Here is a 15,640-nt window from a genome sequence, read left to right as displayed (position 1 = left end):
GCAATTATGATATGAAAATGAAATTAGGGAAATTTTGATTTTTAGGGTTCGTCACTCATCCACAAAAGTTGTTCGAAAAGTTGTTCGAGTAGATGTCAATGGATAAGGTTACAGTTAATTGGCGCCCTTGCTTGAAGAAGTGTCATGGCCATACAGTCATTATACAGACGAAGCACGAAGATGGAATGAACTCTCTTGGATAGAGAAAGCAAGCAAAGGGCCCAGATTAACTGAGTAGAATGAGAAATAGAATAATTTGAATGCGTGACATGAGCAGGGTAAACTTGTCCTTGGGTAAGATACTCAAATGCAGAGTAAATGTAGAGAAAGCCAGCAGGGTAGATGAGAGGACCAGTGTCGCCTTTGAGGTTGCGAAAGTCTCTCTCCCCTTTGAGAAATCTGCTAACCTGTAACATGTAAGCGTCCCAATCTATCTTCGTATCTGAAGAGATGAGCGTCAGCGAGAGTTACGAAAAGAGCGTCAGCGAGAGTGACGAGGAGGACGTCAGCGAAGAGAAGAGCCAGTGAGAAGGGTATCTTGGGGCTTTGGAGCAAAGCGGTTTTTCCTTCCGATCTTGGAGGTGGTGGCGACGGCGCCACCGATTCAACGCCCATGGTTTCTTTATTTTTTAACCTTCTGCCACCCATCTCCGTTTTATCATTCTTCCACGATCAACGCCCTCACTTTTTCTTTCTCTCTAATTCTTATTTCTGAACTTCGTCTCATGGGCTCACCAGATTTTAACTCCAAAAAGATATATATATATATATATATATATATATATATATATATATTTTGGAATATATATATATATATATATATATGAAATTTCAAAATAAGTGTTTCATAAAGGTGTTTTAAAATCTGAAACACTTGTTTTTGGATTTTTTATATTCAAAATAGAGTGTTCTAAATATAAAAAAATTTCTGGAACAAGTACAACGGAAAATGTTTTTGGATCTGTACATATCTTCTGGAATACTCTTTCCAATTTTTTTTAATATTTCGAATTGGGTGTTTTAGAAAGCATTTTTTGAATCCGAAAATATCGTGTAGAACACCTATTCGAAAAATATTAAAAATAAAGAGGTGTAGGGATTTTTGTATATTTTTAACGAGGGATAGTGTGGAGAGTACAATTGGGGGTGCATAAAGAAAAATTAATGACGATGATATATAATAAAATAATGAAATGAAAGCGACGCAGTTTTACAAATTCACGTGATTCAGAATCATTTTTCTAACACGAGATACAAAAGGTAGCTGTCGTAGTGGTTGTATTACTCTTTTCATTTGATTATGTTATTATTAGATCCAGTCAATTTTAAGCATATAAAACTAAATCTTCAAATTTATGTAAGAATAAAGAACTTAATTTTTTTGTACAGCTAATATAAATATTTGTATACCCATATTCAATAAATTTAATTATTTTATATCATATTACCTCACACGTTACTTTTTTTGAAAATCTTTGTTGGTATAAATGGTAGAGATTAACTATCTCTAATTTAGAGTTATTCATATAAGAGTGACGTACATAACATCATTCCCAATATAAAATTTTAATGTCAATACGCCTTTTCTTTGTTTTACTTAACTTTTTCATTTTTGTGAGAATTTTTAATTTGTATTTGAATTTCTAACCGTTAATTTTGTTTCTATTACAATATGATATATTTGTCTCATTTATTTATCTTAACACACTTTTATTAACTCAATTGTTATTGAGTCTTGACATACTTTATTTTCGTTTAAGTTGGACACAAAGATAAATAATTGAGTCTGAAATTAATGTTAACTTTTTTTATTAGAAACGAGTGAAGTGATTAACCACCTACGAAGTATAATACGGTACTTATGACTTATAATATAGAAACTAAATGCTTATATTCTATGCGTGTTTTCTTTTAATGTCACCTAATTTTTTTTTATTTCTAACAATTTTTTTAATATTTCATAAAAGGATTTATAAATAATTTTATGAAACTTTAAAAATAGAAAATAAAAAAATGAATTTTATATAAATCTAAAAGAAAATAATCTTGTGGAATATGAAAAATTCTACTCTATATATAATTATTTAATTAAATTTAATTATTAATTCGACAATGGATTTTTATAGTGTAAATTTTTTATATATTAAATAATAATAATTTTAATATTAAGCAATAAAATTAATAATAATAATATAATAATTTTATATTTTAATAATAAAATTATTGATAATATTAATAATAAAATAATAATATAAGAAATAATATTAAAGATAAAAATAATAACTATAATATAAATAATATATATATATATATATATATATATATATATATATAAATTGATTAAAAGAGCTGTTTAGTTAAAAAAATACTTTTTATATCGATTTTCAAACAGATATAGATGTAGTGAGTATAGAAAGTATTCAATTTTTGTACCAATTTTGAAGTCAGTATAAAAAGTTTGCTAGGGAAGGAATGTATAATATATGACCTAGACTTTTTATATCCATTTTGAATATAAAAAGTTTCATATTTATACCGTTTGAAGCATTAACCGGTACAAAAAGTCTTACTTGAAATTAGATGATAGATTCAAATACAATTAAATCTAAAAACTTGAAAACACTTTTTCTCTTTAAAGAAAGACTTAGACGATGTGAACTTAGAAGAAAAATAACAACGAAAAGATTCAAATAATTATTGTTGTTTTTTTCTCTTCACCAAGTTCTTTTTATATAGTCATCTTCGAAAAAGATATGTCACTCAAGAGTTGACCTCCTTGAGAGAAATGTCCTTAGGTACGAAGATAGCTATTGTTTTACGTCTTGGGAAGAGCAGCATTGTTTTAGCAGTGATAATGTATATGACTTTGGACAAAGCATAAGGCTTTAAGGAAGCATTCTCAAAATGTTTTCCAATCTCTTAACGTCTTTCTGATCCTTGTGCAGAACTTTTAAATAAAGCTTGATATTGTCATTATCTGCATATATAAACAGAAAGAAAGTAGAGGTGAAGTACGTTCATGCCCTTAATGTTTTTACTTTAAGAGACAAGTTAGGCATGTTATGTAAAACTTAACGTTTGGCATAAGTATGTGCTTTTCAGTATAATATATTCAGCTTTTAACACTACTTGTCTTAGACGTGCTTTTTATTAAACATTGTTTTAACTTTTATAAATTTTGACATGTCATTTTTAATTTGCTTGCGCTTATCGGTGTTTTTAGTAAGCATTTCTTTTAGACGCTTCACTTACTAAGCAATATTTCGTTAAGTGTTGTATGTTAAACTTCAAAAAATGAGTTGTTAGACAATATGGTCTTTTGAGACGATCCTGTCAATGCATATACGATGTAAAACATTAAACATTGAAAATGAATAATGTTATAATAACATATTAATATATTCAAACTTGATAAAATTAAAAATTTATTTACAACAACCAAAGTTGTAATACTGATATACTTAATATATCAACGTTAAAGAGAATTTTAAAAACATCTTTCTAGCATATAAAAAAGGAGTTATGACTTAAAAAGACATTTCTAACTCTATCGGTGTTTAAAAGATCTTCATGGCCAATCCACCAAATTATTCTAAAATTGTCTATTATGCCAACTATGGTGATTAATATACATATTTAAAAAATGTGATGGTATATGTGATGATATATATATATATATATATATATATATATATATATATATATATATATTATTAAGGAAAATGATCTATATACGCTATCTGAATGGATATGGTATAACTTGAGAGAGAGAAGAAAAACGGTAGACGATACGATTATGATGTAATAAGAAAATATAAGTATTATATATAGGACATTTGTTAACTTATGGTAACATCAAAGTGTATACTAAATTTTAGTTGACAAAAAAAAATTTCTATTCATAAAAAAATATATACATAGAAGTATTTTAATAATTTTTAATTTTAATTTAAAATTAAAAAAAATTATTTAAATACATCTTAAAATATAAATATAGAAGATAGAATCGATAATATATAAGAATATATTTCTAAGTCAAGGATTCCAAGAATGCATAAGAAAGGGAATTTAATAAGGAAGAGTAAAACAGCAACAATTGAATAAAATTAGTTAACGAAGAACAAGTAAAACAACGACCAAGCAGCTACGTATGTTTGCTTATAAATCTTTGATGGACTAACACTACCAGATGTGAGAAAAAAGAATGGCTCTTAAACAATGGCCTCATGAGCAAATGGAAAGAGTATTCTCTTCTACCTTCTATCTTTCTCTTTCCTTCTTCATCAGTGTTCTGTTATTCTTTAAGCTCGCAAGAAGATCCAAACCCAAAACCAATCTGAATCTGCCACCATCTCCACCAAAGCTCCCATTCATAGGCAATCTGCATCAGTTTGGGACACTGCCACATCGAGCTCTTCGAGATCTCTCTCTAAAATATGGAGACATAATGATGTTGCAGTTGGGACAGATGCAAACTCCAACCCTCGTCGTTTCATCTGTAGATTTGTTCGCCGAAATAATCAAAACACATGACCTAGCCTTTTCGGACCGACCCCAAAACACTGCTGCAAATATCTTACTCTATGGATGCACAGACTTTGCTTTTGCACTCTATGGAGAAAACTGGAGACAGAAAAGAAAAATATGTGTGCTTGAACTTCTGAGCACGAAAAAGGTGCAATCATTTGGAGCAATCAGGGAAGAAGAAGTTGCGCAGTTGGTGAAGAAGCTACGTGAAGCTAGCAAGAGTGATGAAAACGTTGTGAATCTAAGTGAGATGGTCATGTCAACATCAAATAATATTGCGTGCAAATGTGCTCTTGGGAGGAAGTTTGCAGGAGATGGTTACACGAGAGTGAAAGAGTTAGCAAGGGAAGTGATGATTCATCTCACAGCTTTCACAGTGAGAGATTACTTTCCTTGGTTGGGTTGGGTTGATGTTGTTACTGGAAAAATTCAGAAATACAAAGCCACTGCTGAAGCACTGGATAGTTTATTTGATGAGGTAATTGCAGAAGAGATGAGCGTCAAAAGGGAAGGTGAACACTCCAAAAACAAAGTCTTCTTGGACGTCCTCCTCCAACTTCATAAGGATAACACGCTCAGCGTCGACCTCGCCAAAAATGACATCAAAGCAATTTTAACGGTAACGTTTAGTGATGATATTTCACGCTCAAAATTCATTTTCTATAACTATAATTTTTCAATTGAGAAAATAATTATGGTAACTTTTCTTTATTTAAAATCCATCATCATCCACTTTTTGCTACTGAAAAATTATCAAATGATTCCTGGTTATCGAATATATATATAACCCTAAAATATAAATGAATACCTTCGTTTTGGCAATGATCATTTTAAAAATAGAACACGTAAGATTTAGATTCCTTTTAAAGGATTTTTTTTTGTTTTATTGGTCTTTTGTTGAGATTGTTGTTTTTAGTTCTCAAAGTTAACTTTGATTATCAAAATCTAACAATAAATTACGAAATGGTAAGACAGAAAACAAACTCTTATTCCATATTTAATTTGGTGTTGGAGAGTGACATATGATCTTGAGACATTCATTCTTTTGAAAATTTTAATTTAAATTATTATTATATTAAATTTTTTTTTACAGTCTGTGATTTTCATATAACATCGTGTAATAAAATATTTATTAATTAAACTTTTAATTTACAATATTAATAGAATGTAAAGTATCTTTTTGAATTTATTACAATATTAAAAGCTTTTAGTTTACAATTCGTCCTTGAGAATTGAATGAACCGTTAACAGATCTGAAGAAGATTTAACTATTGTATTATTTTAGGACATGTTTGTGGGAGGCACTGACACAACTTCATCGGCGATAGAATGGACCATGTCTGAGCTTTTAAGAAATCCAGTGATAATGAAAAAAGTACAAGAAGAAGTGAGAGCAGTTGTAGGTGATAAATCAAATGTAGAAGAAAGTGACATTAAGAAAATGCACTACTTAAAGTGCGTGATAAAAGAATCTCTAAGAATACACCCTCCAACTCCTCTTTTGGCTCCTCGAGTAACGATTTCTGCTGTAAAACTGAAAGGATATGATATTCCGGCAAAAACAACGGTATATATCAACTCATGGGCAATGCAAAGGGATCCCAAATTCTGGGAAAGTCCTGAAGAGTTCATGCCAGAGAGATTTGAAAATATTGAAGTTGATTTTAAAGGTCAAGAAGACTTTCAGTTTATTCCGTTTGGTTTTGGGAGAAGAGGATGTCCTGGAATTAACTTTGCCAATGCTTCTATGGAGTATATGCTTGCTAATCTTCTTTATTGGTTTGATTGGAAGCTGCCAGAAACTGATTCACAAGACATAGATATGACCGAAATATTTGGACTTGTTGTCGCAAAGAAAGTACCACTTCACGTTAAACCAACGACCTTTTCATTCTAAATGTTTTTGTTCTCAAAGTTGCTGTTGTAACTTATTATCTTCACTTTGTGTGGTGCTGCTCTAAATAATATATATGTTTATTGGTGTGTACACACGTTATTCTTGTTGTTCAAAATGTAAAAATGGTCTTTTTCGTCAGGTATGTTTATTATCTAGATAAAGATGACTTGATAGTGTCAGTTTTATTAATGTATGCTACGTCAAATTTCATTAAATATGATGAGAACAGGTGTATCTATATTATAGCAACAAGTGACAGCAGAAATGGTCAACTATGGGAAACGGAAAAACAGAAGTATATTATATTTTAAGGTTGTTTGGTGTGATATAGATCTAAACTTCAAAGCCTACTTACGGAGCTACCCACCAGCATATCAGAGTCTAAATTTGTTTAAACTTAGAAATAGACGTTTCTAATAAGAAAAACAGATTTATCTATTAGCAACTAATGAGAAGGTGAATAACAAAGAAAGTTAAGGAAGTTTTAGATGAAGAAGTCAATAACCTTCTCATATCCAAACCAAATCTAGAAGAAATTCTATAATATATATTTCATTGTGCATCTTTTTTCTCAGTTCCATCCTTTTAGTCGTATGGTGTAGATAATTGATAAAGAATGGAGTGTTAACCTTCTTGGGATTACGTTCTTTATTGTGATTATCTTTGTGTACTAGTTTGTAATTGTGCATGTTGTTTTGGGTTCAAGTATGTACATAGAGAATCTAAAGTAGAATGTTACTCCCTCCCCTGTCACACACACTGCTATCTACACCTTTTTCATTTTTTATAATTCCAAAAATATTCTTATTTACTTTTATCTTTTATTTTTTTAACTTTTTTTTAAAACCCTAATTTTTATTTTCTTTTTCACTCAGCCGCACACCACACCCTCACTCCTACACTCTCACTTTCTCTCTTCCTCTCTTATTCTCTTTTTTCTCTTTCTCCAATTTTTCATCTTCCTCTTTCCTCAATTTACTTTTTTTGTTACGGTTTTCTTCTCCTTTGCTTGGTTTGTACTGGTGCTTGGTTGGTGGTAGGTTCGTGTTGTTTCTTGATTCATGGTGTTGTAGAGTTTGGTGCTTCCTTTGTTGTTGTCTTTGATCCAGGTTAGTGATTCTATATGCGGCTCTGTTTTGTGTTAAACGATGAAGAAGAGAAACACCAAAGGTTGCAACGGATATGGGACACTCTCGAGATCCATTGAAGGCTCAACGAATGTCCCATATCCTTTGAAGCCTTTCAACATTTTGGGTGTTTTCCTTCGTTGAAGGTCCAACAGATCTTCCATATCCGTTGAGGCCTTAGGTTTATTTTATTTATAAATAAAGTGTTTGTAAAAAAAAATAAAAGAAAGGTGGAAAGCTGAACAAATTCTTTTATTTATTTTTTACTTTTTAGTTTATTAATTTATTGATTTGTAAATTAATTTTTAGATATTGTTAAAGTTAAGTAATTATATTTTAAGTAAATTATGTATTTATAATTAAATTAATTTTGTTTTATTTAATGAACTAATTATTATTAATTTAATTAAAGTTAATTGCTTTTATTTTGATTTGTTTCATTTTTATAGAAGAATAGTACAGGGAAAAGGAAAAGAAGAGGAGTTTGATTTTCGTGAAAGCGGTGGAGTATGGGGTGCATTCATATGTTTGTGGGAACCATTTACGAAGTGGTTGGAAGTTGGAGAAAGTTAAAATTTTTAATCACCACATTAAATATGGAAGGACAAAAGAGGAATGAGGAGATACATGAAACACTATACGGTGGTAGAGGGAGTAATGCTCTCTAAAGTCAGGAGATTCATCCTTATTGGGTTTGGGCCATATTGCAATAGGAGGTTAAGAGCAACCTTAATTGCTTCTTTCAGATCATTTCTTCCTGCACCTCCATAATTTCAACGCGCACCACCATTTATTCTTAAAGTATAAATTTATAATTATTTTATTTTGATACTACTGCACTGTTATTTAGGTTGCTTTTAAAGTTGTACCTCTCTCACAATTACTAACCTTACACATATACAGTACAAAGTCTAAATATTTTAATTTTTTATTATTGTTTATATTTATAATTAATTATAGTCATTGTTCGTTTCATACAAAAAAATATTAATTAAGGGAAGAAAGTTACTAAAAATAATTTAAATTTAAATAAGTACAGGTACCTAATTCATTTAATTTAATATTTTTTTTGACAAAAATAATAAAATTATATATATTATGATAAATTTTATCGATGGATTAAAAAATTTGTCAACAATTGTCTATGATTTAAATTCATTGATCATTATCTTTTGATAAATATTTGTTAATAATTGTTGACGATTTTTTTTGTCCATAAAATAAAATTAATCAATAAATTCTTCTATTCTTGTTCTTTTTTATTTTTTTTTCTTCTTTATTTTTTTCTTCTTTCCTCTCTCTTTGTATTTCTCCCTTCCTCTGTTGTGTTTATTGTTGGTATTGTTAACGTTAATGTTGTCGGTATTATTATCATTATTATTGTCATTATTATGGTTGTCGTTGTCCTTATTGTCACATTTTTTTCATATTTTCATTTTCTTCTCATCCATCTCCATTTAATTTACAACACATTATTTGATAAGAAAATTAGTGTTCATTTTATTAATGGATTTTCAAAATTTTAATTACTAATAAATTTATTAACAAATTTCAAAACATTAATTATTGACCAATTTACTAATAGAATTTTAAAAAATTCAATACTAACATATTTATGATGAACTAAAACAAAATCAATACCAATAGATTTATCAACGAATTTTATCACAATATGATTAAAGTTGAATTAAAAACTCATCTCCTTTCTAATAAAAATTTTATATTAGCAACAAATTTTACCATGGATTAATTACTCATAAAACTATCTATTAACAACTAAATTCCTAATATTCGTTGATAAATTTTAGTTTACTTATAGATTTTTGTGAATAAATCTTATTTTTATCGATAAAATTTTGTGAGTAACATGATATTTTCTTGTAAAAGATTGTAATTCAATTAGTTTTCAATATATTGTGCTTTTAAAGATAAAAATATTAAAATATGATTCAAGTATGTAAATTATTGGTTATATTTTTAGAAAAAATATATGTAACAAATTTTAAATGCTTAAAAGAGGACATATTTACTATACCTAAAACATACTCATTTAAACACAATAAAGAATTTGACTTTCTCCCACTATAACGAAAAGAATAATAGAAGTAAATACAGAAGTTGCTCCTTTCTCAGGGTTCTATTTTCTTATGGAGCATGATTGCTTGCTTTCTATTGTAAATTTTCTTTTTCAGATAAAATAATAGAAGGTTGAGTTGTCTTCATTCACTCATTTAGATTATAATAATAGTAGGGTTTGTTTTTATTAGAGGAAGAAATATGACAAATCATAAAATCGGACAAGTGTGACGTAATTCCACCGAGGATTGGTCTATGATTGTCTAATTAAATAACAAAATCAAACTTGTATCTGCATTTTCTGTCACTCTTCTTTTCGGCTTTCAAATCTTTTTTTCCTTTCGATCAGGGCTTTCCGTTCATTGTGTTTTCATTCGAATGCATATGTTGTAGATAGAAATATCTTATATAGCACTGTCCATTATCTTGATATTTAAGGAAACACATTGGACCCAAAACCTTTTAGAATTATGAATGAATGGCTGATAACAGAATAAGAATTTTAAATCAGCAGTTAAGGAAGATTGACACTTTTAATATTCAAAGCAGAGTCCATCTTCTAAAAGAAAAACTTCATAAAACAAAAGGACTTAAAGCACGGCAGTGGAATAATAAGTTTGAGACAAAGATAAGAAAATAGTCATGCATGTATCAAAGAAATGGACAAAAAGATTAGCAATTAAACCTTAGTATGGAGAAAATCTAGTATACCGAGTAAGTGTTCTGGTAAGAATTTAAATTTGGGTGAGTGTAGAATTATACAGAAAGAGTTTATAATATCAGCATGTCTCTACAGATACTAAAATTAACCTTAAAAATATGTAGTGATATTTTTATAAATATTTCGTTCAAATTGTGTTAACACATTAAAACCTTTTTTGTGTTAATGAATATCAAATCTTTTCTTACTTAGATTAACTAGAGAATGAAAAAATCTACAAAATAATAATATAATTGAAGTTTAATTTAATCTTATCAAATCAGTTCAATAATAATATGATTTTATTTCTAATCAATAAACTTATTTCTGACATATTGTTCCTAGTCAAGAAATTCATACTGAGAATCGAATCGAATCGAAGGAACCCTACCACACATGACTACATAAATCCAAATCTCAATTAGTACATATTATACTAATACTGTATTAAACTAATAAAATTTAAACTTAACTGAATATTATATCTCTAACCTTTGATGGACATTTCTACAAACATCTTCTGATTTAAGTGGTGAACGTGTACTTATGTCCTTCTGACATGCAGACGTTAAAGTGGTCCCGTTACTTATCAATGTGAAGACACTGGGAATGGTTTTATTGAACCCCACACAAAGTAAAGTAAAACACTAGAACCTGTCGTTAGGGTTACAGTCCCGGGTAAATTTGATTCATCATAAAGAAAATTGTATCTTAGATTTCGATTCCACTCATTTAAATTCAACTTATAAAGAATATTTATTATTTTATTTTTGTTTGAAAAAATTATTTAAATTTTTTATTTTCAAAATTAATTAAATATTTTAGAAAAAATATTTGTTTAAATTTAAATTATAACTTCTTTTTATTTAAAGAAAATAGTAAATAAGTGAGTCAATAAACCAACTAGTTTATCCACTAATTTAAAGAAAATTGTGTATCAGGTTGAATTCGAATTTTTTTTTGACTCATTAATAGATAAATTAAGTTATATTAATTCGTAACCAATTCACATAAAACCGAGTCGTATCAGATTGGGTGATCCGTTTTAACCAATGTAACAATATCAGGTTGTTGATAAAGAAAAAAAAGAATTAAATATAGGTATGATCGCAAGAAAATATTGTTTCCGTCAGGTGTTATCGGTATAGTGGACATTTATGGGAGATATTTGCTTCGGATATTTGATTTTCCCATCTACTCTTCAATTTCTTGTAATGAATATGGTGAAGTAGAAAAGTTTTAGCGCCAGAATCTTCAACAATTTCTTCGTAATTGGTGTCCTCGAGACGGTAGACTAATCTGGTTTCTTTAGTGCGGGTGCGTTATTTCACCTGCAATTTGCAAAATCCATCGCATCCTCTCTATTTAATGCTTCACGGTGCTAACATATCCAACAATAACAATTCGAAACCACGCGAATATTGAAATCCACGGGCGGATGATAGTGGAAGCAGGGGGATGTAGGGTTTTCCAAATTTTTTTAAAAATAAACAAATCCCATGGAGTATTATTGGAAAAGAGGGAAATTAAATTATCTAGTTTTTTTTTTTGTAAAGAACACCATCTAATATTAATAAATAATAAAACATAAAACTAAATATAATAAAAAATTTATTATGATAATTTTTATTTTATCTTTCATTATTTTTTTAGTTACTAAGATTATATTCATCTTTCACTCTTACATGTTTTCTTTTGTTTCGAAGAAAAGAATAAAAACAAATTACTTATTACTTTTTGTTCTCATTTCTCATATATTCTGTTTTATTTTTAAAAAAAATGTTAAATAAAAAAAAATAACTCTTTCAGAGGTCCTGTCGACGTTTCCAAACTCTAACATTAATCTCACGTTTTGGTTTAAGAATTTTAACCTGATTGCTTTCAGAGTACGCGCTAAAAAAAGCTATGCCCGTCTGTTAGAATCGATTAATCCATATGTAAATGTCTTTCACATGGAATCTTTTCTCTCTTTTTGCTCTTCAAAATTCTCATTTGATTAGTAAAATGTTAGTTTTATTGTTAGCATTTTTTTTATCTCGAGTCTTTTGTATAGTCAATTTTCATGAACATAGAAAAATGTATGTGCTGTGTATTTTCTCATAATTGATTTTTAGCCGTTGCTTGATTACCATATATTTTTTCTTTTAGTAATTTCATCTTTTAATTTTTTATTATAATTTTAAAAATTATTCTTTTAGTCTTGAATTTTGTTTTTTTCAAATACGTATATTGATGAATAAGAAAAAAAATAGATTTATTTCTTTAATAATTATAATATGGAAGTTATCCCAAAACAAATTTACCTTCACATATTCTAAAGCATAATATTAATAATCTAATTGTTCAATTAAAGGAATTTTTTTAAGATTCAAAGAATTATAAGTGAAACCTTCCTATTAATCCTTTGGAAGTTGATATGGAGCAATGTCCTAAAACACATGGGATTATCTGAGTTAAAAAGATTAAATTAAAAGAATTTATTTAATAGGAAAGCATCCAATGAGTTAAAGAGATTGTAATTTAAATGTTCCTTTTTTAACTCTTTATATTTCTACATTTACAATAAAAATATCATTTTATGTATTGAAGATTATTAAAATAAAATTACAGAATAAAATGAAAAATGATTTTTTATCGATAATATGATTATTTAAATTGAAAGAAAAAACTAAAATTTTAGTTCTAATTTAGTTATTAATGAGTTAAAAAATTTAAAGGAAAAAAATCTTTTATACGTATAATTCATTTTAAAGTTAAATTATATACTTATTTTTCTTATGTTAAGTGACCATAATTAAATATATAAATTTTAAATACATTATTTTGACTTTTCAAAATTATTAATCAAGAAGATCAGTCACTTAAAAATAGGTTACCATACTTTATTATTGCATATTGTGGATAGAAATATTTGAACTTCAAGGACAGTGTTTACCGTGATATTTAACAATAAAAAAAAATAATACAAGTATATTTATATGGTGAGTAAGAGTAGCATGACTCACCTTAACATTCATTTGACAGGGTAAAATGGTCTTAAAAATTAGTTTTTTAAAAAAAAATAAAAGATAAAAAAAGAATAATGTATGTAAAAATATTGTGTGTCAAAAATATCATTTGTAGTTATATTATTATATTATTAAAAATAATTGTGAAGTGGTTGTAGTTATTTGTTGCAAAACACATGGGTGTTCAGATCATTGTCATTTCTGGAAAACTGGGAAATGACACTTGAATCCACTCCAAGACCATGTCGTCAAAGTTCAACGCTCTCCCTGTCCTTACTTTGCATCTTCATCAGCATCGTCTTCGTCGTGTTTAAACTCTCCAGAAGAACCAAAAGAAATTTACCTTCATCCCCACCTAAGATACCCTTCATCGGAAATCTTCATCAGCTTGGCACGTTGCCGCACCGTTCCTTGCAAGCCCTCTCTCACAAGCATGGCCCTCTCATGTTGCTACAGCTGGGGCAGGTCCTCTTCTTCCTAGGGAGACAACCTCTGCTGTGAAACTAAGAGGGTACGAGATTCCAGCCAAGACAAGAGTAATGTTGAACGCATGGGCCATACAGAGAGACCCTGAACTTTGGGAAAGACCAGATGAGTTCCTTCCTGATAGATTTGAAAAGAGGGACGTAGATTTCAAAGGACAAGATTTGTATATTCCATTCGGTGGCGGAAGAAGGGGATGCCCTGGAATTACATTTGGGATCAGTGTAGCTGAGTATGCTCTTGCTAATCTTCTTTATTGGTTCGATTGGAAAGTGGCTAAAACTGATGCAACTGTGCAAGGTATTGACATGAACGAGAGATATGGAATCACTGTCAACAAGAAGGTTCCACTTCTCCTTCAACCAATACCCTTTTAGGAAGTGGATGTAAACCTTCACATATCCACCTTTAATATATAGTCTCTTCAATGTTTCATTTCTTCTTCTTTCCTTTATGTTTTGGAGAAAGTTACTACTAAAGTAACGATGGGTGTGTGGTTGGATAGCGGTTGTGAAATAAAATTCATGGTTTAACCTTGAATGTTAAAACGGAGAGAAGTGTTTTCTGCTTGATGTTCGTCAAAGTTAAAAATACTTTTCCAAAATATACTTTGGTCTTGTATATTTGTTTGATCTGTGTATGTTTTCTGCTTATCCATTGATTGCGTCAAGCACGTACGTACGATGGCTATTTGTGCATGAAAAAAATATAATTTCACACACATAAATTTTTTATATCTATTTGACATTTTTTTTAAGAATATAAATTTTATTTTTTTATAATTATTTTACGTATGTCTCAAATAAATATGAAAATATATCACTGTACCATTTCCTCGCATGCTTGCATGCTTTTACCTATGGAGAGTAAGCAGCCCAAAACTTATATTTACGCTGAATGCTGATGCAAGTAGTGAAATAACACATGCATTGAAAAAACTAATCGAAAATATTCATTTCTACGAAAAACATAGTCGGTTCTGAGAATCAAGTATAACTTTGTTTTTTCGTTTGTTCTTTATAACATGTAACATATTATAGCTCGCATTATAGGTAACTGATGCTGATCATCACAGAAAAAAAAATGTTGGGATCCGTAAAATGCGCCGTGGAAAGGGAATATAATTATATACTTGCGTGAACATTCAGCTAAAAAAAAATAAGACTCCGATAAATATGATGTATTATTATAACCTCAAATTTTGTATTACTCCACAAACATGTGTAAATTATTTATAAAATATTCATTAAAGAAAATGTTTATTAAGATAATTAGGTCGACTAGACAATTTTGTTATTAAAAGTATGAGAAAAAAAATTGAAAATCAAATTAGAAATAATTTCAAAACATAATATTATAATAATATATACATACAATACTTCTACAACTCAGTTCTGCAAAATTGAATTAAATTTAAACCGAATACGAAGATGCATATAGTTGTGTTTATTCTACTATATACATTGCACATAATATTCTGTTTTCTTAATCTCCCTCTGTGAAAGAGAAATCCTAGAAATTCCACTATATACAATTCCACTTTCACTGTTATTTGCTCACGCATTCTAGCTCATGCATTTTGTGTTTTCTCCATTGCTGCATTTTTGGTTCTCCATTGTTGGTCGTCCTTGATTTCAGTCTACTATATGTTGGTATGTCATTAGACTTTGGAGGGTCATCGCTGCCCCTGTTGGGACTTGAAGAGTCATTGTTCTTGTTAGTTTTTGTTACAGTCGCTCACCGTCACCATTAGAAAGCTTCTCCTGCACTCTACCGCCTTCATTTGCTTCTCCTAATCCTGCAAAAACACCTCCATTGTCAC

The 15,640-nt window shown here is 29.1% G+C and overlaps 3 protein-coding genes across 3 annotated transcripts; 2 read left to right on the top strand and 1 right to left on the bottom strand.

Moving 5' to 3' along the window:
- Positions 1–95: 95 nt before the first annotated feature.
- LOC108329292 (dol-P-Man:Man(5)GlcNAc(2)-PP-Dol alpha-1,3-mannosyltransferase-like) lies at positions 96–615 on the bottom strand. Its single transcript, XM_052876998.1, has 2 exons — positions 472–615; positions 96–407 (listed from the first exon to the last, which is right to left on the bottom strand). Exons 1-2 carry the CDS (start codon positions 613–615, stop codon positions 96–98), a joined length of 456 nt encoding a protein of 151 aa, XP_052732958.1.
- A 3,558-nt stretch (positions 616–4,173) lies between these two features.
- Positions 4,174–6,514, top strand: LOC108338702 (phenylacetaldehyde oxime monooxygenase CYP71AN24). The gene is made up of 2 exons (XM_017575750.2): positions 4,174–5,146; positions 5,813–6,514. The coding sequence occupies exons 1-2, from the start codon at positions 4,205–4,207 to the stop codon at positions 6,422–6,424; spliced, it is 1,554 nt and encodes a 517-aa protein (XP_017431239.1). The 5' UTR covers positions 4,174–4,204; the 3' UTR covers positions 6,425–6,514.
- Positions 6,515–13,577: 7,063 nt separating this feature from the next.
- LOC108329302 (phenylacetaldehyde oxime monooxygenase CYP71AN24) lies at positions 13,578–14,233 on the top strand. Its single transcript, XM_017563460.2, has 2 exons — positions 13,578–13,632; positions 13,723–14,233. The coding sequence occupies exons 1-2, from the start codon at positions 13,578–13,580 to the stop codon at positions 14,193–14,195; spliced, it is 528 nt and encodes a 175-aa protein (XP_017418949.1). The 3' UTR covers positions 14,196–14,233.
- Positions 14,234–15,640: the final 1,407 nt, after the last annotated feature.

The sequence above is a fragment of the Vigna angularis genome, chromosome 1 (assembly GCF_016808095.1).
Source record: "Vigna angularis cultivar LongXiaoDou No.4 chromosome 1, ASM1680809v1, whole genome shotgun sequence".
NCBI lineage: Eukaryota > Viridiplantae > Streptophyta > Magnoliopsida > Fabales > Fabaceae > Vigna > Vigna angularis.
Note: the sequence above shows the minus strand (reverse complement) of the source record. Positions and strands in the feature narration are given on the sequence as shown.